Source organism: Schistocerca americana, chromosome X (assembly GCF_021461395.2).
Source record: "Schistocerca americana isolate TAMUIC-IGC-003095 chromosome X, iqSchAmer2.1, whole genome shotgun sequence".
In the NCBI taxonomy this organism is placed as follows: Eukaryota; Metazoa; Arthropoda; class Insecta; order Orthoptera; family Acrididae; genus Schistocerca; species Schistocerca americana.
The window spans coordinates 172,522,549-172,545,702 of NC_060130.1; the positions used below are offsets into that span (position 1 = coordinate 172,522,549).

Consider the following 23,154-nt stretch of genomic DNA (forward strand, 5'->3'; position numbering starts at 1 on the left):
ATATAAAATATAGTTTTTTATTTATGAACTTCACACCTGTTCTAATGGAGATACGTGATTACCTGGATAACCCAAATATAGATTAGAATGCATTATGTTCCTTCCCATTTAAACACTGTTCTTTGAAAATATTTAACTTTTGCTTTTATTATGGTATATATGAAGATGCAAATGAGGAATAACACGAGGCTTGTATACACTAGTTCCAGTACACCTGAAAAATTGGCAATGTGGATACAACAGTTAAACATGAATTTGGTGGCTATAATAGTCAGTCAGCAAACCACATACATCAAAAAAAGTCAAACTACTACGATCCAAATATGGGCAGAAGTTTTCCACCACTTCATACAGTTTATTACTAGAAGACAGTAAGAGCACTCACTGATATTTCAGTTGCCCTCCAGTGAAGAACAAAATGATGTAAATAGACCTCCCAGGTCTTGTACGCCTCATCAAAACAAGTGAAGGGCGGTGGGGAAGCAAGCCATCGTAAGCCTGCCGACTTCTGTCAGTTTTGCAGAAGCTGTTACAGCTGTGTCTGCTGTTGCTGGTGGAGTTCCCACTGCCTTTTTTGCTGTTGCTGCAGATGCTGTCTCTGTTGTTGCCTTTGCAGCCGTGCAATACTGGAAGAGTTGCACGTTGAGATAGTTGTCATCATCAATTTTCTATCCTTCTCTCTGTAGATAGAACAACAGTTTACAATTACTCTCACTAGGGTAACGAGGAGACTGGTGTAAAGAAACGGCAGTTCTAACGGTCACTGACAGTGGAGATGGTGAAATGAATTAATAACTAACGCAAGACCAGAGTGTATCTGAGTCGTCTAAGCATATACCACAATCCAGGGAAAAGTCCAAATCCCAAAATGTTAATCATGCAAGGTCAAAATACTCTGCTCTCCAACGGTACATACGTAAGGCGTCAGAACTAGCAAGAGGCTGGTTGTAATCGCTGGGCTGCATTAAATCGGTAAACACTCATCAGAAGGTGACACCACCTCACATGCTTGTTATGGGTGCTGCACTCCACATAGGTGTGAGCTGCAGCTGTCACCTGGACCTTAAGTATATCTGTCGTGTTCTGCCTATGAGTACTCGGTCTAGGCGAGAAATCCAAATCGCTGTCAGATACTAAGGTTTTCCTGTTATGGACATTTGCATTACTGATGGGGTGCCTTGGAATCCCAGATAGCCCTGCAATTCCCTGCTTATGGAGCTTCCTTTGTGTTGTTTTGGTGCTGACAGCTCACAAGTGCAACTCTGTTCTGTATTGACTTTTGCAGCTGTCATCATCTTATTTTTTGGCACTCTCCTCTTCAATGGCCATCAGAATCACTGAACACGCACATTGTGAATTAGTGAATGATGATTTTCTGCTTTCCCTTTATGCGGTATGTCTTCAATGTGGTGCCTCTCGAAAACACCAAACACTTTGGTTACCTTGGTTACGGAAGCACCCGTCGTATGAGTGGCAACAATTTTCCCACATTAGAATTCACTTAGCTCCAACATAATGCACTCACAACTACACAGAGCACTGCTCTGACCATGTCTGACAGTTGTGATTTATTGAGGATATTGCACAGATTCTGTTTGTGGTCAAATACAACACTGCAGCCTGCAGCCTTAGCCACCACACATATTTATGTTCAAGCATGCCTTTCTCACAGCGTTTCCAAATTTTTTGTCCAACCTCTGTATACAGTAGAATAAAAAAGAACCCTCTGACACACGCTTAACTTATTCTCAAAGTATAGAAGTGATGTGGCTGATCCATTTCTCCCTGCAATTATGATACGTAATTTGTTGTCCGACATGTACAGGGGTTTCTCCTATCTAAAAAAACTCATATGCTCACGCTTAGCTTACTCAACTACCGACGTAGATGCTTCCTGTGTAGTGCATACCTGCTCCATTAAGGAGGCAATGCAGATGTTTTTGTGCAAAGTTATCCAATACCTTTCAGAAATAGAAAATGAGCACAAAATTCTAAGTAAAAAGACATAAAAGTGATGTGTCTGACTATAGACAGGGAAGAGGTTCACCTGTGGTGCAGTATGGCATGAGAATTCATTGATTTGTGATAAGTTTGCCGTAGAAATTCAGCAAATGTATAAGTATTTCATATTTATTAAACTAGTCTTATGTTTTCACATACATGAAAATTCTCTACCTTAAACACAACTTTCATGTACAAAACGTCAGAATTAGCTTTTTACATTTAATTGCTGTGTGATTAACTTAATGGAAACTGATATTGCTTTTTTACCAACAGAACTAATTCGAGAGTGAGTTTTTATCTATTCAGTTTTAAGATGAATCCATCTGCACTAATGAGCTACCTGTGATGGGTGTGAGTTATTGGAAGTGCTCAATTTAAATGTCACAAGAAATAATGCTCATACACGCATACTATAGATTGCTATTCATAGTGAAAATCTAAGTAATTCTTCAGATTCTTCATTTTCAGATAACACTTTCTCATAATTGATTGCAAGAAAAATTGCCACTTTGTTCATTTATAACACTTTAGAAGAAAATTTTATGTTTGTAATTTATGTGCATGTAAGCTATGTAACACTTTTTAAGTGTATTCATCTGTTATAACTGTAAGTCATCTCATGTTTTTACATATCATTTGCTGTTAGAATAACATGCCTTTTTGTATATATATGCAAGTATTTCATGCAAGTGATTTGAGTAATTGATGTTAGAAGAAAAAGAAAAATTGGGATGTTTGCTGAATGACATCTGTGTTAATTCTCAGTATCATAAATTCATCTTTTTAGCAGACCCTTACACATTCTCTGGAACTTAAGGTTTATTTGCTTATTTTTCTTTGTCAAATTGTGCTTTCACAGGTTATCAGCAATGCTGGAGGTGAACTGAGTGCTCACTACCCAAGCCAGTTGATAATATTGGAATATGAACATTCTCAGAGCTGCAGCACATCAGCAAATGGTGTGACCCAAAACTCCACTATATATGAAAGTCTGTATGACAGTGCCAAACTGCGTGACCTGATAGGGAAGGCACGTTTTGCACGCTGCAGGGCACGTTTCCCACTACCTGTCATCCTCTATCATGGCAAAAACATTTGTAGGTCAGTCTTATAAAACATTAAAATTTTTCTTCTTCACAGCTCGTCATTTATTTGCCATGTACAGTAATATACTTGTTCAAAGAATGGCCTCAAGTTACAATTAAGTGGGTTGAGGAGAAGCTAATCATCAGTGAGAATAACATGTGGAAATCATATGCGTGTGGCTGTACCAGAGGTTCTTGCTTTCATTGGTATTGTGATAGAAAATAAGTGGCCTGCAGAAAAATGTTTTGTATTTGGGGATGTTGAAGAGTAATAGTTAAGAAAAATGATAAAAGAAGCAGCAGTGAAGAAGGAAGGAAATATAAAACAAGCTGATTACATTGTTTTTGTTTCAGAGAAATATAATTTCACCTTTGGAGTTGTTGCCAAGTGCATTTCAGCTTAGTGTATGTACTGTTTCTTGAAATGGAGTTCAGATATGTAATTGATGTTGTGTAGGTGAATTCACACTCGACAAACATATTATATTATATTAAACAAGAAAAAGAAAATACTTCTGGTCATCAAAACTTAAGTGGATGAAATAATGTTAACAGTAACATGAATAAGAAAAGACAAATTGTTTAAAGTGCAGTCTTCATCAGAAGGTGAAGACAAGTTTGATGAAAGAGATGATATTGTGAAAGGTAAAGCCAAAAAGAGAGGTTAGAAAAACATGGGTAAAACCATAAGAGTAATGAGACAGTGGCAACATCAGAGGTTAATAATACTCTGTGTAGTCTCAGTGATTACTCTGCATGATTCCCCCTAAGTGTTTAGTATAGATTGTCTGTTCAGTTTCCATTTTTTCTTGTCAGTCACGTAGAGCATGGTGATGCAGGTTCTGTAGCTGGAATATCCCAAACCAATTAATTTAATTTATTTTTCTTTATTCTATCCAAATGATTACCTACAGGTTGGTCCCCTCTGGTAGTTGCTTAATAACTGTCTTTTCCCAAATCTAAATTCAAGGGATGGTGTTAAAGCTTTAAATTACTACCTCAAAAAATAAATAAATGAAACTGTAACCATGAAACCTGGTAATGGTATTAATTCTCCTCTACAGTTCACCCTGCTATGCAAAACATACCCCAGCCATTTATGACTTTAGTTGCGAAGTCTGCATGTTGGCTGTTAAAGAAACATTCCGCATCCAAAAATCATGCTTCACCATTCTGGAAATGCCTGCTGCACAATGGTTTTTTTCATTTTAGGAAAAAGAAAAGTCAGTGGATTCCATGTCAGGAGACTATTCGGGGTGGGGCAGATATTTGCTGGTAGCCCAAAACAGTAGCATTTGTGCAGAATGAGCTGGAGTGTTGCTGTGGAGAAAAATCACTCCCCTTGGACAGCTTCCCACAGTGATTCATTGTGGCTGCCTCCAGTAATGTCATCAGGATATTTCAATAGTATGCATCTGTGACAATTTGCTCTTTCTGAGCATAATCTGTTAACACCACAGCATGCCAATTCCAAAATCACTATGCATCACGTTGGCTGCTGATATTTGGAGCTTTGTCCTTCTTGACAGTGGTGAATACATGTTTCCATTGCTTTGCTTTCTGTCTTTGTCTCTCTTATCATGATGCCCCCAGCACTTGTCTGTGGTGATTAGGCAGCTAAAGTAGTTGTCTGGATTGACCTAATGCAGCTGCAACATTTTTGCTGCTGCTTCTGTTAAAGGGCATTTTTGAATGGATGTGAGCAGCCATGAAACCACCACATGGGTACCTTAATCATGTTCAAAATATTGTATGAGATGTTGAAAATTGATCCTTGACAAATTTTTCACTTTTTTCTCCTATCACCTCAGTTGTGAAACACTGGTCTTAGAACACCAGGGCCTCCACTTCTCTTGCAGTTTGTGGCTCATTGCAGAGATAGACTACGATTACATTTTTCGTCACTCAACCTTGTTTGACAATACTGAAAACATCTGCACCACCTAACCCCTGTTTCATGCGTTGATGCATCGTTGTGTACACTTCCACCAACTCACTACAGATTTCTGCAGCATTATTTCCCCTCAGCTGCAGAAAATGATTTACCACACGGTACTGCAGTTTATCAGTGGGCTATACTAAATAGTTTTGGCTCCTCTAGCAACATTCTATGCTACTGTGGCACAGTGGTTTCACCGTGTACCAGGAATGCAGACATGTGCCTGTAAACAAAGTATAAATTACATAACTTTATTTTCTTGAGATGATGATAAAAACCATATGACTATCCTTTGTACTTAATTTATGTTGCTGTTGATTGTATGAATATTAATATGAGCTGTATTTAGGAAGTTCAGTAGCACTGATTGTGGAGCTCATTATCACAATTTTCCAGTTTTTACAGCAGTTTATTCAATAATTGTTTCTTTTCTTACAATATACTCCTCAAATCACTGTGATGTGCATTGTGATGGCAGTTTTGTTATATTCATGATCTACATTCTCATTTGTATTGTAGGTTGGGTGCCAGAATCATTTCTCGTGCCCATCCATTATAGGACGTTCGGTGACATAATCTCTAACACTGAATGTATTGTAGATAGTGTAAACTGTGCAGATAATATTGAGAAGATTTTTGAGTATTTGACATAACTGTGCAAGCATTACTCACATGTGAAGTCGGTCTTAAAATGCCTAGAACAATGACAAAGTTTGTATTACATAAGAGATAAGCAAACAATATTAATACTTCATTACAGTAGAATCACACTTGATCAGTGGGTGCTTCCATGAAGTGAAGGCAAAATGTAGCTGAAAAATGGCTAATTTCAGGGGCAGCAATTATTTTTAACAGAATATTAATTTCAGCACCGGTGTTTGTTGGACATGCTTCTATGTGTAGATTTTTAATAATCTCACCCCACCCTTCCACCCACTCACTCACCAGCCCCATCCACCTTGCACGTAATCAACATTTGAGAATTCACTGAGACACATTAAATGTTATATTCATTTAAACTGTTGGCTTTTTGCCAGAATGATATTCTTGGTTTTATCTGACAGAATTATTAATTTAGTCACACATGCAGTCGTAAGCATTACTCATATCAGCAGTAGCCAAATGTAGACAAGATGAAACATTTGTCAAGCTTTCATTGATGGCAGATTGCTGTTGTGTTTTTAGTTGGATCAAGACCATTGGAAGCTGTCAGTTTTTCCACTGGAATGGGTGAGATACTGTACCAAGGTGGTCGTGACATACAGAACTCTAGGGAGGATTTTCTTTTACTGGATAACTCTGTATTCATGCCCCTCAGCCCCACAGTCCTGTTAAATAATCTGTGGAAGTTTTTACCATGTGTACCCCTCAGCATTTAAGGGCCTTTCCATGAAAAGCAGCAAAGTCGGTAATCACACAGTCTCAGAAAATTGAAAAATAAGTTTTACTTGTATGGTTCTTGCACTAAAAATCTAAATTTTGAGTATCACATAAATTCTGTCCAGAGATTAAATTACTCCCAAACCCAAATAAGGTAACAGTGTATATACATAGTATTAAAATCAGCATAGACATAGTCATTTCAATGCAAAGTATGCACTATTAGTTGTGTACAGTACGTCACTTTCTTAGGCATCATCTAACATTTCCTTGATGAACACAGTGTTCTCATTGCTATATTCTGCAACTATTGACACCTGTGCATGGTCATATATTCACTTCTAGATGCACATCACTTTGGTGTAAGATCCAAGTAAGTCCAAAACTTACCTGTGTCTTGTCCCAAACCACAAGTCTATATTCTGACATCTTTTGGGCATACGTCCAGAACAGTGAAATTTCATCTTCTGATATTTTGGCTTTTAACAGTACAGTCATATTCAAGGTGAATAGGTAACTGAATTAAAACCACTTGATACAGTTATATATTCCACAGCATATAACACAAGACTTCACCAGCTTTGCATTTGGTTAAAAACTCATGGCAAATAAAGTAGTTTTTGATTGCATTATATTTCAGTTGGTCTCGTTGAGAAAGTACACACAGTATGACAAGTTTAGAAAACTGTAAGCATGACTTCTTTACCAAGCTGCTACTTGACTTTAGGCAGTGTGCAACAATTACCAAGAAAAACTAAATTTCGTATGTATCAACTCCACTGCCATACCAAGCTAAACACTCATAAAAGGAAAGGATGAACTATGTGATATGATAGGTATTAATAACTATAACATTGCAGTAGAGCCAGTTCAAAAAACAAAACTGAAATATTGCATCATGTGTTTGTCACAAAATTTTCACTAGGTATACTTTCCCAATAAAGGTAAAAAAGTTTGACATAGCAGTAATTGTATATACTTGTTGTACATAATATCGATACTGAAATTATGACTCAAAATTGTTACCATCAAGAAAGGAATCGACAGACCACATGCAGCAAAGAAGTGTAGTTTCTCGTTTATGTGGTGTCTGTTGGCTTTTGTCACTGGATCTGTGGCCAGCAAGATCCTGAGACAAAAGGCCAACAAGCAGGACACTAACAAGTGCCCGCAAAAACATCAAAAATGTTCTTTCTTAAATTTGTGTTATCTAGCATATGGATGTAACTTAATGAATGCATCCCTGTATACATTGTTTCTTAAACAATACCAGAGAAGGAAATTTGCTACTCACTATATTCAGTTTCAGCTCTCTGAGACTGCAGATGTGTGTGCAATTTGCGTTTGCTTGAGTGAGTGTGTGTGCGTGTGTGTATGTGTGTCTACTGCTGACAAAGGCCTTAATGGCTGAAAAATAGCTGAAAGCTATGAGTGCGTTAATCTTTTTATTGTGCCTATCAGGACTCAGCGTCTCTGCTATATGGTGAGAAGCAACTTTCCTTCTCTGGTATTGTTACATTCCATACTGGATTTTCCATTGTTTGTTTCTTAAAAACATAGTCAATATACTTACTGGCCACATCCTTTTGTGATTTGAATTCTGATGATTCTTTACGCCACATTTTTAGGTCAGCAACTTTGTCAGGAGGACCAGAAATATACGGTAGATCCGGACTTGACTATCTTTTCTCCGGAAGTGAAAATGCTGGAGATGACTTTACTTATGATGAAGTTGATCAGCCACCGCAGTCACAAAGTGACTGGCAGTTGTTTGACAGAGTGCGTAGTCAAGATATACGCCTACTGCGAGCATTAAATGTTGGAACAATAGTGGATTTCATGGTTGAAAAGAAAAAAGTAAAATTTGGAGTAAAGTGAGTGTTTTCATCTTATATTTCTAAAGTTATATGTTATACCAATCAACTGTTTATATGTCGGGTGATATCTACTATTTCTCTTGCACACAATTCCTCAGGCGGTAGACTGAGTTTTCCTCTGATACAAGAGAATGAAATGTGAGGTTGACATTTTAGAGTTGTAGAAGGAAAAGTCAGAAATGCCCTATAGGGAAAAAAACCTCAGAAACAGTGAGTAAACAGAAAGCAGTGGATGATTAATTTACTTTCAGAGATTTATGTACCACTTAATTCACACTTTAAAGATTTAAAAACAAGCACTGACTTTGAATGCTGCTATAACAGGCTATCTGCAGTTGAATTTGGTTTTGCATGTGGAATTTTGATAGATTATTCTCTACTGTAGACTGATAATAAAAATCACTTTAGTAAATCTATGATACTTCCAATAGTCTTTTGTTAGTGCCAATTATCATTCATTTGTTTTGTGACCTGATGTTTGAGTTTGTGGAATACTATTAGTTAACAAAATTCTTTGAGAAAATCCAGGAATTTGTGAAACAAGAATTGTAAGCTATTTAAATTATTTGGTATGGATAGTTATTCTATTATGTCCTGTATCTAATTTCACTTTATCAGTGTATGAAAAACATTTTCACTTATCCCTAATGGTGTATTTCAGGTTTCAGTTTGTGAGGCAATTATTTTATAGAATGTAGCTTTCACAGCTCGTATATGGAATATTGCTGATATTTGATTAACGGGTGTAATTCTCTGCCTAACATTTCATTTTCCAGTGCTGCAGGTTTCCTCAGAGGCTTTGACTCTGAAAGCTGTTGCAAACTGAAGACAAGCTGAACAAGCCAAACTATTTACATGTATGCATGTGATGGTTGATTCATGACATCCTTCGATTGCTGCTTAATACCACGAAGTTGTGCCCACTAACACTAGGGCCCACAACTTGTCTAATTTCAATCCTCCTCCTTTTCTGTTGAAATTGTTTTTGTGCCATTGATTCTTTGTGACCTCTCTGTACATCCTAGCACAGTCATTAGATCTTGCTACAACCACAGTGTTGTAGAAATGAATTTGGTTGTTTCCTGGTCCTAGTGCATGATCTCCTATTGTTGATTTGTGTCTTTCCCAGGCAACAGTTGTTCTTGTGTCCCTTGAGGTGGGTGTTAATGCTTCTGTTTGTAGTTTCTATGTATACTTGGCCACAAGTGTATATAATTTTATATTCTACTTAAAGAGTCGGGCATTGGTCTTTTGCAGTGTCCAACTGGTTGTACACCTTCCTTGTTGGTTTAAACACTGTATAAATTCTGTGTTTTCTGAGTACTTTACTGATTGCAAACTCTGATAGTCTTTACAAGTAGAAGAAAAACTTTCCCTTTAATTGCTCCTTTTTCATTAGGAACTCTAGACTTTTTAGGACATAGCACCCTATTTATCTCTTTGTCAGAGTAACCATTTCTTCTGAAAGCCGTTCTTAAATAATAATTGAGCTCATCCTCCAAGTACTCTGATCACAGATTCTTTTAGTCCCATCAATAAATGTTTTGATCATTCCTCTTTCATGCTTGTGATGGTGATTGGAATTTTTGTAATGTACGTGTGTGATTGGGCTTTCTGTAGACTTTATGCCCTGAAGTTCCATCAGAGATGAATAAGTCAGAAAAAATTCCAAGAATGTTTGCAAATTATGCATAGCTGTGTGAACCATTTATTGATGCTCGTGCAATGAGGCTGCTGTTGAAATACAGTATTGTGTGCAATTGAGACAGTGAATGAGTGCTGCTAATGATCATATCATGGAATTGATCTAACGTGTTTCTCGTTACAATGAATATTGTCTAAAATATTGACTTCTTGGCCACAATTTATGTAGTCTACCCAGGGTCTTTAATGATATTCAACTGGGTGTTTTCCTTTTGCAATGGTGAGATAGTATTATCATCCTTATTTGTAAATTGGGCAAAAACTTGATTCCCGTTGACAGCTACCAAGTGATTAGCCTCATTGACCTGCTCTGAAAATTCCTTTGAAGTTATGGTAGCCCAAAGATTGTGTTGGGTCAAATTGTGGAACCTTTTGGCCCCTCAACAGCGTGGTTCCCACAAGCCACTATACAGTGCATGGAGGAGGGTACCCTGTACTAGTACTAGTCATTTCCTTTCCTGTTCCACTCGCAAATAGAGCAAGGGAAAAACGACTGTCTATATGTCTTCCTATGAGCCCTAATTTCTCATATCTTATCTTCATGGTCCTTATGCACAGTATATGTTGGCAGCAGTAGAATCATTTGGCAGTCAGCTTCAGGTGATGGTTCTCCAAATTTTCTCAATAGTGTTTCTTGAAAAGACCATTGCCTTCCCTCCAGGGATTCCCATTTGAGTGCCTGAAGCATCACTGTAACACTTAAATGTTGTTCAAACCTATCAGTAACAAATCTAGCAGGCTGCCTTTGAATTGCTTTGATGTCTGCTTTTAATCCAACCTGATACAGAACCCAAACACTAATGCAGTACTCAAGAATAGGTTGCACCAGTACTCTGTATGCAGTCTCCTTTACAGGTGAACCACTGTTTCCTAAAATACTCCCAATTAACCAAAGTCGACCATTCACCTTGCCTGCCACAGTTATCACATGCTCATTCCATTTCATATCGCTTTGCAACATTACACCCAGATATTTAAACAACTTGACTGTGTCAAGCAGGGCACTAGTAATACTGTATCTGAACATTACAGGTTTGTTCTTCCTACTCATCTGTATTAACTTACATTTTTCCACATTCAGGGCTAGCTTCCATTCATCACACCAACTGGAAATTTTGTCCAAGTCGTCTTGTATCTACCTACAATCACTCAACTTTGACACCTTATGTACACCACATCGTCATCAGCAAACAACTGCAGATTGTTACGCACCCTGTCCGCCAAATCGTTGATGTCTATAGAGAACAGCAGTAGTCCTATCGCACTTCCCTGGAGCACTCTGGATGATACCCTTGTCTCTGACGAACACTCACCATTGAGGACAATATACTAGGATCTGTTACACAAGGAGTCTTCAAGCCACTCACATATCTGTGAACTTATTCTGTATGCTCGTACCTTCATTAACAGCCTGAAATGGGGCACTGTGTGAAATGCTTTTCAGAAATATAGAAGTATGGAATCTGCCTGCCCTTCATTCATAGTTTGCATTATATCATGTGAGAAAAGGGCAAGCTGAGTTTCACATGAGCAGTGCTTTCTAAAACTAAGCTGAGGACATAAGCTTCTCAGTCTTGAGAAAGTTTATTATCTTCGAACTGAGAATATGTTCAAGGACCTGCAGCAAATGGAAGTTAGGGATATTGGTCTGTAATTTTGCAGGTCTGTTCTTTTATTTTTCTTATATACTGGAGCCACCAGCATTTTTTGTCCAGTCACTATGGACTTTGTGCTGGGTGAGAGATTCACGCTAAATGCAAGCTAGGTAAGGGGCCAATGCCGTAGAGTAATCTTTGTAAAATTGAACTGGGAATCTGTACCTGATGATTTATTTGCTTTCAAATCTTTCAGTTGTTTCTCTACGCCAGGGATGCTTATTACTGTGTCATCCATACATAAGTCTGTCCGATGATCAAATGGCGGTGTTTTTATATGATTTTCCTATGTGAACGATTTCTTGAACGTGAAATTTAAAAAACTTCGGCTTTCGTTATCTTCAATTACCACAACAGATTGATGAACTTGTGACTGAATGTAAGCCTTAGACTCACTTAGCAATTTTACATAAAACCAAAATATTCTCGGGTTCTCTGCCAGATCTTTTGCTAAAGTGTGACGGTGGTAATTCTATACTTCATGCATAGATCTTTTCACCGATGCATGAATCTCTACTAACCTTTCCTTGTCATCATTTGTGCACTCCTTTTGAACTGAGTACAACAGCCTCTGCTTCATCAGCATCTTCCAAATTTTGTTGTTAAACCATGCTGAGCCTTTCCTGTCCTTTATCCACTTACTAGACATGTAACTCTAAGTGATGTCAGTTCACTGCCTAAGTGATAACATCTCCTTATCTGTCCAATCTAGCAGAAACACTCTCCTAGCCTTCTTGACTAATTTCTAACTTTCGTTATCTCATAGTTGCTATAATGACATCATGATCGCTAATCCCTGTTTCTATACTGACTTTGTCGATATGGTCCAGCCTATTTGTCACTTCAAGATCTAAGATATTTCTATTGAATGCGGGCTGCAGTGACTTATGGATAGTATAATCATGGGATACTATGTTTTTTTCATTTTGTAAAGTGCACAATTTTACATATTGGGACATTTAAAGCAAGTTGGCAGTCTTGGCACCGCTTTGAAATCTTATCAAGGTCTGGCTGAATATTTATGCAGCTTCTTTCAGGCAGTACTTCACTATAGGTAACTGCAACATCTGCAAAAAGTCTGAGGTTACTATTGATATTGTCTGCGAGGTCATGAATATGCAATATGAACAGCAAGGGTCCTGACACACTTCCTTGGGGCATCCCCGAAGTTACCTCTACATCTGATGATGATTCTCCATCCAAGATAACATGCTGTGTCCTCCCTAACAAAAAGGTCTCAGTCTAATTACAAATTGCACTAGGTTACCCATATGATTGTACTTTTGACAAAAAAATGAAGGTGTGGTACTGAGCCACTTATCGGAAATCAAGAAATATTGCATCTACCTGCCTACCTCAATTCAAAGCCTTCAGTAAGTCATGTGACAAAAGTGCAAGTTGGGTTTCACATGATTGAGGTTTTTGGAATCCACACTAATTGGCATGGAGGAGATCATTCTGTTGTAAAAACCTTGGTATGTTTGAGCTCAGAATATGTTCTGAGAACAAATCGATGTCAGTGATACTGGACGGTAGTTTTGTAGACCACTTCTTGTAGGTGGGTGTGACCTGTGCTTTTTTTCCAAGAATTGGGCATGGTTTTTTTGATTGAGGGATGTATGATAGTTACAGTTAGAAGAGGGACTAACTCGGCCACAAATTCAGTATAGAATCTGATATGGATTCCATTGGGCTCTGTAGCTTTGTTCAGTTTTAACTATTTCAGCTGTTTCTTAACACCAATGACACTAATACTTGTTTCACTCACTTTTTCAGTGGTACTAGGATTAAATTGGGGCAATGTTCCTAGGTTTTCATTAGTAAAGGAACATTTGAAAATGGAGTTAAGCATTTCAGGTTTTTCTTTGCTGCCCTCAATTTCAGTTCCTCTCTCATTTGCTAGTGACTGGACCATAAATTTTGATGCCACTAACAGCCTTTACATATAGCCAAAGTTTCTTTCAATATTACACTGATACTTCTGGGTTTCCTACAGCTATTGCTAACTGGATTGCATAGTGTGTCGACTAATCTAAAAATCACACACAGTCAGCTACCAGAGTAGTGGCCTCTGATGTGTAGTGCACACTTGACCCATCTAAGGGGACCCTACAATTCTCAAACCTGTGGCACAGGTCCAGGAAGTCACAGCGTACCTTGTCATGGAACCTTTGGAGTGTCTCGTTCAGTCCTTCCACTCGACTCAGAACTAAAGGACCATGATCAGTTGTGGGGACAATGCTGCAAATTGTGAGCTTTGTTGAAACTCCTTGCACAAGGCTGATCTTCTCAACCTTCTGTGCCAGTTGCTAGAATGACCCAAGTACGACATCGGACCACAGATGAGAGGCATTTGTTCCAACATGCGCCACAATCTGCAGTTGACTGTACCCTGTTACCTCAAAGGCTGCCAGAATACCTCCTCAACATGTTGAATGAGGCTCCTGCGCATACACACTGAGTGCACCTGCTGTCCTTCCCTCTCCCTTGCTGCCATTTCCCTAAGGAGTACCATCATTTGCTGTACGTTTGAACTGCCATCGATTAATAGACCCTATCCTTTTGCATTTGCCTCCTGACACCAGACAAAACAGGTTTCCCCAAAACAGATGAAGTGAGTCCCACTGGCTCAGTTTCAGTGAAAGACAGAACCTCAAAGTTGTTGGTTTAGGGCTTGGTACAACACTCTGAGTCCTCCCTGGTCCCTATCCACCTTGTAGAGGACACACAGCTCTACCATTGAAACGCCACTCAGTCAAATGGACAAGTAACAACAGGTGCCATACTTTCTGCCGAGGAGACAGGAGCGGACAGTACTCGAGTTACCCGTGGTACAGTTACCACAGGAACATGACTCTCATGAGCTCGCAGCAGCTACCAAATGTTTGACAGTAGTCAGGGGATTTCCAACTGCTTACAAATGTTAACCAACTCATTCCGAGTTCAAGAATGACACACACAGTGGGGCTGCATTTTAACTGGTGTGATGTACTGCAGGATAGTGAACAGATAACTTTAAATTATGCTCTCTGATTAGATTTTAATTGGTTGAGCTAAAAGGTTGCTAATTTCGTATAAGAACTGAAGCAAATACACAAAACAAGATTTCTGTTAAGGTAATAGAAAAACTTGTGGTAAAAATTATTTTTTTCCTAAAACTTTTTGAGGTTAATTATAGTTCTTAGCAAACTCTAAAACAGTGTTAATTTGTGATAAATGTAGATAATATATAGGGCTACTCCTCTTTAAGGGAAAACTATATGTAACACCATATGTTAGTTAGCATATCTACTATAGTAACTAAATCACAAATACCGATTTACTACAAATTAGATTTCGGGCAGGACAATGGTAGCTTCCAAAAATTCTCAAAACTGCACATAATTTGCACTGATATACAAGCCAATTCAGAGGTGATCTGTTCTTTGGCAGCTACTGTGAACCACAAACGCTGATTTACTATGGAATAAGTTATGTATCCGAAACACTCATACCGGCAACTTACGAAAATATAATTTTGTGTGTGTCCAAAAATTCTCAAAATGACCTATTTCTCATGTATTGAGACAATGAAATTAGATAATGATCGTTCTGAATGAGGATGGGCCCACTGTTCTTAAAAAATTTAAAAGAGCACAAATAAGTTTAAGCCCACTATTGACGATAACAGTAAGAGTTTATTGCGGCACTCGTGAATGTTTGAAATTTTACAGTACAAACAGAAGTGATGCGAACAGTAAAATATGTGGATCTAGGATTTCAAATTGATACATGAATCTTGTACAGCTAGTCTCACACAGAGGAAAATTCTCTTATATATAAATAAATGCACGAATTGAACAGATTTTTCACTTAGCCATTTCTGTGCCAACTTCTACACTGGAATGCCGAAGAATACTGCAGCATGAGTTTATCCCAGTCAAAATCGCTATAAGCTGCAGCACCAACAAACCACATCTTGTGACTGTTGCAGCTTCAATGTCTCCCTTCTGTATGAACTGGTGGGGATCCCTGCCAATATTCCTCCAATTAAACAATGTCGTTCGGCTTCTGTACTACCAACCTGATGTGCTCGTTTTATTTCATATAGCTTTGCAGTGTTATGCCTATATATGTAATCGGTGTGACTGTGTAAAGCAGCACACTATTAATTTTGTATTTGAACATTACAGGATTCACCTTAGTTCACAAAATTAGCACAATGACTACTATACGCACCTTAAATGGTTTTTTAATATTAGCACTCAAAAATTGTTGAAAGTTTCCTAAGAATTTGTGAGTAGTGCTCGTCTATTTGTGTGGGAGCTCACCTGGCCTGGGTGCATGTTTGGCATGGATCAATGGCCGTGTGAATCACTTCTGGTTGCTTTTGACCTTGTCACTTGATTGGTCCCTATCATCTGCAATCCCTCATCTGGGATACCTCCTAATTAATGCCACATGCACCACCTGTCTATAAGACTCTCACAAATGCAGGTATTCCTCTTCTTGGTCGAGCAGCCACACTTGCACTTACTCTCGTGTGCATAGCACTGAGGGCTATCATTTTACATGCAAGTTCTGAACAGCCGTACACGACTAGTGCCTGAGGGGACAGACGTGTTTTTCATATGACCGTGCAAGATCCAACAACCACTTCATGTACCTCGAGTGAGGAAATCTTCTTGTTTTTGCGGCAAGACAGGTATCCATGTTGGCAATGTAAAGATGTCTGGAGCACCACAGGGGGACATCATGGCAACTATTGCTCAACAATATTACACAATACTGCATGTTTCCTATGCTATTCTGACCTACCTTGATGCAGAGAATGTTTGATTGTTGCCCTTGTCAGCACCTTCTTCGTATCTTTCATCAATTGAAAACATCTGGTTGTGGGCTGGTGAGAGACTGGTATGCGATCTCTCATTAGCCAGGTCGGTTAAACTATGGCATAGTGTTGAAACACGGTGGAATGACACATCTGTATCTGTCATCTAAGCTCATTTTGACTCTGCGCCCAGCTGAGATAGAGCTGATGTTGCTGCCAGAGGTGGCAGGACAGTATATGAAATTTTGCTTCCTGCAAACCCCAAATCACCTACAAATATGAATTTCTGTACTGTATATGCACCAGAAAGTAAAACTTCATTATTTGCTATCGTTCCGGGTGTTGCAATTCTACTAGCCACCAGTGTAAATTGAACATACCATGCCAAAGTAGTTGCATAATTTATGCTGTACAACTATATTAGCAGACAAATGTCTGCTTGTGTCTGTGTATGTGTGGATGGACATGTGTGTGTGTGTGTGTGTGTGTGTGTGTGTGTGTGTGTGTGTGTGTGTGTGTGCGCGCGCGCGCGAGTGTATACCTGTCCTTTTTTCCCCCTAAGGTAAGTCTTTCCGCTCCCGGGATTGGAATGACTCCTTACCCTCTCCTTTAAAACCCACATCCTTTCGTCTTTCCCTCTTCTTCCCTCTTTCCTGACGAAGCAACCATTGGTTGCGAAAGCTAGAATTTTGTGTGGATGTATGTGTTTGTTTGTGTTTATATCGACCTGCCAGCGCTTTCGTATGGTAAGTCACATCATCTTTGTTTTTAAATATATATTATTAATTTGTTATATAATGATTACATACATGATGTTCTAAACTTTGTACTTACATGTTGTACATATATTCTCTAGCATTAGATGTGTGTTGTGGTGTTGTTGTTGTTGTGTATGTTGCAGTGTCTACTTGAAAATGGTATAATGCCAATATTAGCGAATAGAGGCAAAACAAATAATTCAGTTGTTTTGGTGGATATGTTGCATGTAAACAATTCTATATGACTGTGGCACTTAACATAAAGGGGTAAAATCATTTGAGCTCCACTTTGTGTAAGGCATTTCCCATGGTTTTTTCCTGTGTTTTGAAGAGCATCAGGAATGCAGTGCATCTGACATCACTATAACAGTGCAACATATTTTACCAGAGAAGTTAGTTTCCTTCATTTGCCATTATTTTGTTTATGAAATTTATTCAGAATTTCGGAGTCTTCTTGACATTGGGTATGAAGGTATTACCTATTGATGACAAATGAAAATTTGTGCCAGGCCGGTACTCAAACCTGGATTTCTTGTTTGTCATGAACTGTCACCTTAATCACTTCAGCCGTCCAAGCATGCTTCCAAGACTGACCCAAACTTCCGTATGTCCTACTGTCTACATCTATGACATACGGAAGTTTGGATTGGTCCAGGTTGTGTCCTCATATAGCTGAAATGGTTAAGGCAGCCATTCATGACAAACAGTAAGTCTGTGTTGGAGTGTGGTCACAAATATTCATGTTTCATCAATAGGTAGTATCTTCATACCTATGCAGCTAATGTCAGAAAGATTGCGCAATTGTGAATAAATTTCGTAAATTTAGTACAGTTGCTAGATCATCACCAATGTCTGTCGCTTCAGATGTCAAAAATTGTTGAGGGATGATAACTATTTGAGAAATCATTTAAAATCTTTGAGTAGTGGTTCAGAAGGATATTCTGTGGAAATCCAGACCAGAATTGGTATTGGTTTGCCATGTGGTTGAGTATAATACTTCTTCTACATCACCTAAACTGAGACATACTCAAAATACATAATTTTCTCCTCATTTTTACCATTGTTTATTATATAATGATTGGTGGAAACATCAGTGTCAATGATTGTGTTGAGCCTGAAAGAACGATCAGATAGCCCAAGGGAGAAGGTTACTGGTCATGATAATCTGGATATCCAGATTTGAGTCCTGGTCTGCCACAAATTTTCAGTTGTTGCTACATATTCAGCAATTCTATGTTGAAAAGTTACATTTTTAATGCATGTAGCACAGATCCATGAATAAGTGATCCCTATAATTATTTAACAGACGGAAGATCTTGTAATGCCATGACTATCTGTGCCCTTTTGATGTTTTGTATTTCATCTAAAATGATGATATCAGCATCCGTTGAAATCAATTTGCCTTAAAGTTCACACTTGTTATTCCTTATTACAACTTTCAGGTGCTGTATTTTCTAGAAAATGGCTAACAAGTTCTTAATTTGTAATATAGTGGAAGTAGCAACTACTGTAGTGGCACCATTTGCCCAACATATGTAATAGGTGGCAAGCTTTAGCCCTTTGCTGGGCACTTTGTTTTTTTTCTGATTTATTATGGAATTTATTTTACTATGACTAGATTGTCAAGAAGACTGCTATACATATGAGAATTTGCTTCTGGAAGAACGGAAAAGGCACTTAGAGTTGAAATACATTGGACTGAAAGGATACATCTGATTTCATGTAGGACACACTGAGTGCATGGGAATGTGAGCATGTGTGCACATGTTGTGTGTGTGTGTGGGGGGGGGGGGGGGACTGGGGGGGATATGGGGGGGGGCAGAAGCGATGTTATAGTTTTTGTTCAGTGCAGATGAAGGATGTTACGGGAACTTCGGGAATATTATATTTGAAACAGTTTGTGTGAAACGTAAAGCCAAGTGACAATGAAATTTCTCTCAGTAAGAGCTGTAATGATACTACTACCAGATCTTCAATAGAATTAAACTGAAATTAAGAAATGTGAGACTGATTATGGAGAAATTAATATGACAGGACAGAGGATCAAAGTTGGATCTAAGTTATTTCGTGTATGAAGGAAGAGTAAGATTTAATGTTCCAACGACAATGATGTCATTAGAGATGGCATGGCTTACAAACTTGGAGGAGAAGACTTCGAAAGGTCCAAGTTTATAAATACAGTCAGAGGTTCTTTTAGCCATACCATCGCTGGCATTGCATCCACAAACATTCATAAACTGTGTGTAAAGGTAGCACTTTTGTTGATTTCAAAATAAGCATTGTAAGTTGTATTTTGAGCCACCCATATGATTGTTAATGGTTTGATTTTAAACGTTGGACTGTAAATTTAACTTCCATCAACACTAGTGCTTCTATTGAATGTAGCTTTAAAGGTGAAATAAATTATGACTATTGCTTCCACTTACTCCTCTTAGGTTTTATTTTCATATTGTCCCAGTACAGACCTAATTATGATCAGTGAATAATGCTTACGGAAGACTAGAATGACAGTGTTAGTCAAGAGTTGTATAGCAACTTGTAAATATATTAACAATTCCCAAAAATAAAAATCTCATTCATAATCTCTTCTTTTGCCATCTGGCTGTAATTGCCACATGCTAATAGGTTCATTGCACAGGTAGTTATCCACAACCTAAATAGTTGCAGAGTTGGTTACATTATAAAATCAATATCTTAATAGTTTGTTGCCATACTAAGAAGGAGCATTTCTGTTATAATAGGGGCTGAAGTTTTGTTGTTTCTGCTGTTCCAGGCCTGATAGAATCTCCTTGTGGCCCCAGTCTTGATTTGTGAAAACAGTGTGCCACATTGTTGTCCACCAACTAGTATAATATGGTTGTCCTGCAAGATGTTTCATTTCCTTCACTTTCTATAATTTCGTATCTTACTTGCATCAGACAGCACTGATAAACGTCAAACATTGCTGTCCACAGTCATCACTGGTATTTCTCACATGTTTTGAGCTTGCCATATAAGAAACTCCATTAACTTTCATTAGATTTCATTAATGTTAACTGGAATTAAATTTTGGGGCCTTTGAATCACCAGTGAAACATCTGAATTGCCTGATCCAGTAATCTGTTAAATCCTTTTGCTAATTCCTGTTGGCATGCTAGAAATCCTATTTTTCTCTGTTACACCAAAATGTGGTGTAATTTATCTATTGCTAAAGTTAGTTGCAATCTGGAAACAAAGAAAACGTAAATTCCAAATAAATACAAATGTAAAAATTGTTAAGAAAATTATATATTTGACACACACTTAAAGACTTCTTTATTTGTCCAAAGACATGCTCCCCATTAAACAAAAATTAAAAAAGGAATTCACAAGCTTTATTGTCTGGTATGTTCTAGCAATAACTTTTGTCTCAAACACAGAATTGCCCTTGGCAGTTTAATAACATTATTACAAATTGTTTGATCCTGGAGATAATCTGACACCTAGAGAAACAATGTCAGTAATTTGGTATTGATTTCTTAAATAATATTTGTTTAAGTCTAAAGGAGAAACATCCTTAGAAGCAACCATTTTCAGAAATGGAAATGTATTGTGTTATGAGGAATTAAATGCCATGTAATTTATGGCTATTACCTTCCTCTTTCTTTATTTTCTGTTGCATTGTTCATGTTTAATGCATTCATAGAGTTGATTTTATTAATTGAAGAGAAGTTGCTGCCTATGCTTAGAAATGTGGTTTTACTCTTCCCCTTAGTTAATATTATTTTGCTAATTGTTTCAGTGTCACATCATCAGAAAAAGTGGACAAAGAAAACAGATACTCGGATTTTACGATTATTTCACTGCCATATCCAGGATGTGAATTTTTTAAAGAATATAGAGATAATAATTACGTTGCTAAAGGACTAGTCTTTGACTGGAGCCAGGCTCATGTAGATGCGAGTATTGGTGTACCAGATGATCAAGTTTCATCACAACTCAAAGTAGAGTGGAACAACTACAAGGTAAATGCTAAAGCATGGTGTTGTCATTATTATACTTAAATTGCATTCATAAACCTATTCTTTGACTGTGCCTCTTGACTAGCATTTTGAATGACTTGGCCTTCTCTTAACACCTTTACTAGATTGTTGTGGTAGTGACTTTAGTTCTTTCTTCTTAGTGTTTGAGGGAGAAACCTCTGGGTATATATTATTATTAACATATTTCCTTTCTTCTTGTTCTGCTTCTTTTTTTTTTTTAAAAAAAAAAAAAAAAAAAAAAGCATGAGAGTTTGTTGAATATAGTCATTTTGTTGATCTTCAACATCATTTGATAGTCACTTACTATAATAATTTTCTGGAAATATTAACTAGGAGATAGATCAATAATGTGTCAGTATACAGTGTCATTTTTGTACAATTACCAGTCTCAAATTTTGGTGACTTGAAAATAACAGTTTAATTGTTGTTATTTTGACATAATGCAAGAAAGTTCAGTTACTTGAGAAAATTCGATTAAATGAATTATTCTGAATCTTAGGTTCATGGCACTATTTTGTAAAAAAAAGAAAGAAAAAAAAAAAAGAAAGAAAGAAAAAAAAAAGAAAAAAAAAAGAAAAAAAAATCGAATGGCATGTTTTAAAAATTGGTAAGATGTAAATGTAATTCATTTTTTTGTAGTAGGTACCACAGTTTTCAGTCATTAACATTCTTGTTTGATGTTCTTATAGGAGTGGGACTTGGTACGACTTACTCAGAATTACCTGAAGCTGCTGTTGCGCTACCTGCAGGATAACAACACAGGCCTACTGATCCACTGCATCAGTGGTTGGGATCGCACTCCTCTGTTTGTATCGCTTCTCCGTCTCTCACTTTGGGCTGATGGGGTCATCCATCAGTCTTTGAATCCATACCAAATATTGTATCTGACAATTGCTTATGACTGGATGCTGTTTGGGCACAACCTCGAAGACAGACTTAGTAAAGGAGAAGAAATCTTTTTCTTCTGCTTTCATTTCCTGAAACACATGCTTAGTGAAGAGTTCAGTGTTTTGTCAACTAAGCCTAAGATCAAGAACATTGTTATGCGCAATGACTCTGATCTTCATCTTGATGGTGTCTTGTTTGAAGCTGAGTGTCCAGTTAGTTGTCAGGGATCAAATATAAGTCTGAACAGTTCATGCAGTTCGCAAAGCAGCAAGAGTCAAGATAACCCACCTGTGTACTTCCATACACTTCCAGACAGCAGTGAAGATTCATCCAGTGGGTAAGCAAGTCCTACATAAAAAATTCATAAAATTTTCTCATGCTGTGGTAATACATTAAACTATTTTGTTTTTATATCAACACCAAAAGAAATTTTTTGTACATCAAGGCTCACACCCATGACAAATATTTACTGTTGAGCAGTAAAGATTTTGGAATTTGTCGGCATACAAATGACGTTATCATTGGTGTGACATTCTTGGATACTGACTGAAATATCAGTGCATATATCATGAGCTTTGTAATTCACATTCACCATTGTATTACTTACCAGCAATAGTTCTAATTAAACATTGTACACAGCCTTAAATTTTTCATCGAACATTAATTCAGTAGTAATTTGAGTCTTTGTGCTCGTACATCCTATACATGTGGCAAGGGTGGAATATAAATAACGGGAGGAGTAAAGGTAACAACTCACTGTGTATACTTGAGGCTCAGAACTTTTGGTAATAAAAATTGAAGTTGGTAGTCTTGTCAGCAATCACCAAATTGAGAAATCACTCAGCACCTGAACTGACTATACAGTAACTGTCTAATAGCTATGGAATGATGTGAAAAGCATTTATTTCTCACCTAATAAATGTGTTCACCTTTATGTTACGTTATGCTTCCAATGTTCCCACACCACCTCAAATAATTGGCAATCATGTCAGTCTATGGCTTCACATACCACACAGTTTCTGTGATGCTGTGTAAAGCAACATCTTACCACCT

At 37.7% G+C, this 23,154-nt stretch overlaps 1 protein-coding gene across 2 annotated transcripts in view; it reads left to right on the forward strand.

Annotated features, from left to right (window-relative positions):
* Window positions 1–23,154, forward strand: part of LOC124555465 (myotubularin-related protein 14) — a 146,691-nt gene that overhangs the window by 54,701 nt on the left and 68,836 nt on the right. For both annotated transcript variants that reach the window (XM_047129387.1, XM_047129388.1), the window contains exons 3-6: window positions 2,864–3,105; window positions 8,037–8,282; window positions 20,973–21,195; window positions 21,903–22,438. In XM_047129387.1, coding sequence (XP_046985343.1) covers window positions 2,864–3,105; window positions 8,037–8,282; window positions 20,973–21,195; window positions 21,903–22,438 — 1,247 coding nt within the window. The remainder of the gene's footprint in view (window positions 1–2,863; window positions 3,106–8,036; window positions 8,283–20,972; window positions 21,196–21,902; window positions 22,439–23,154) is intronic.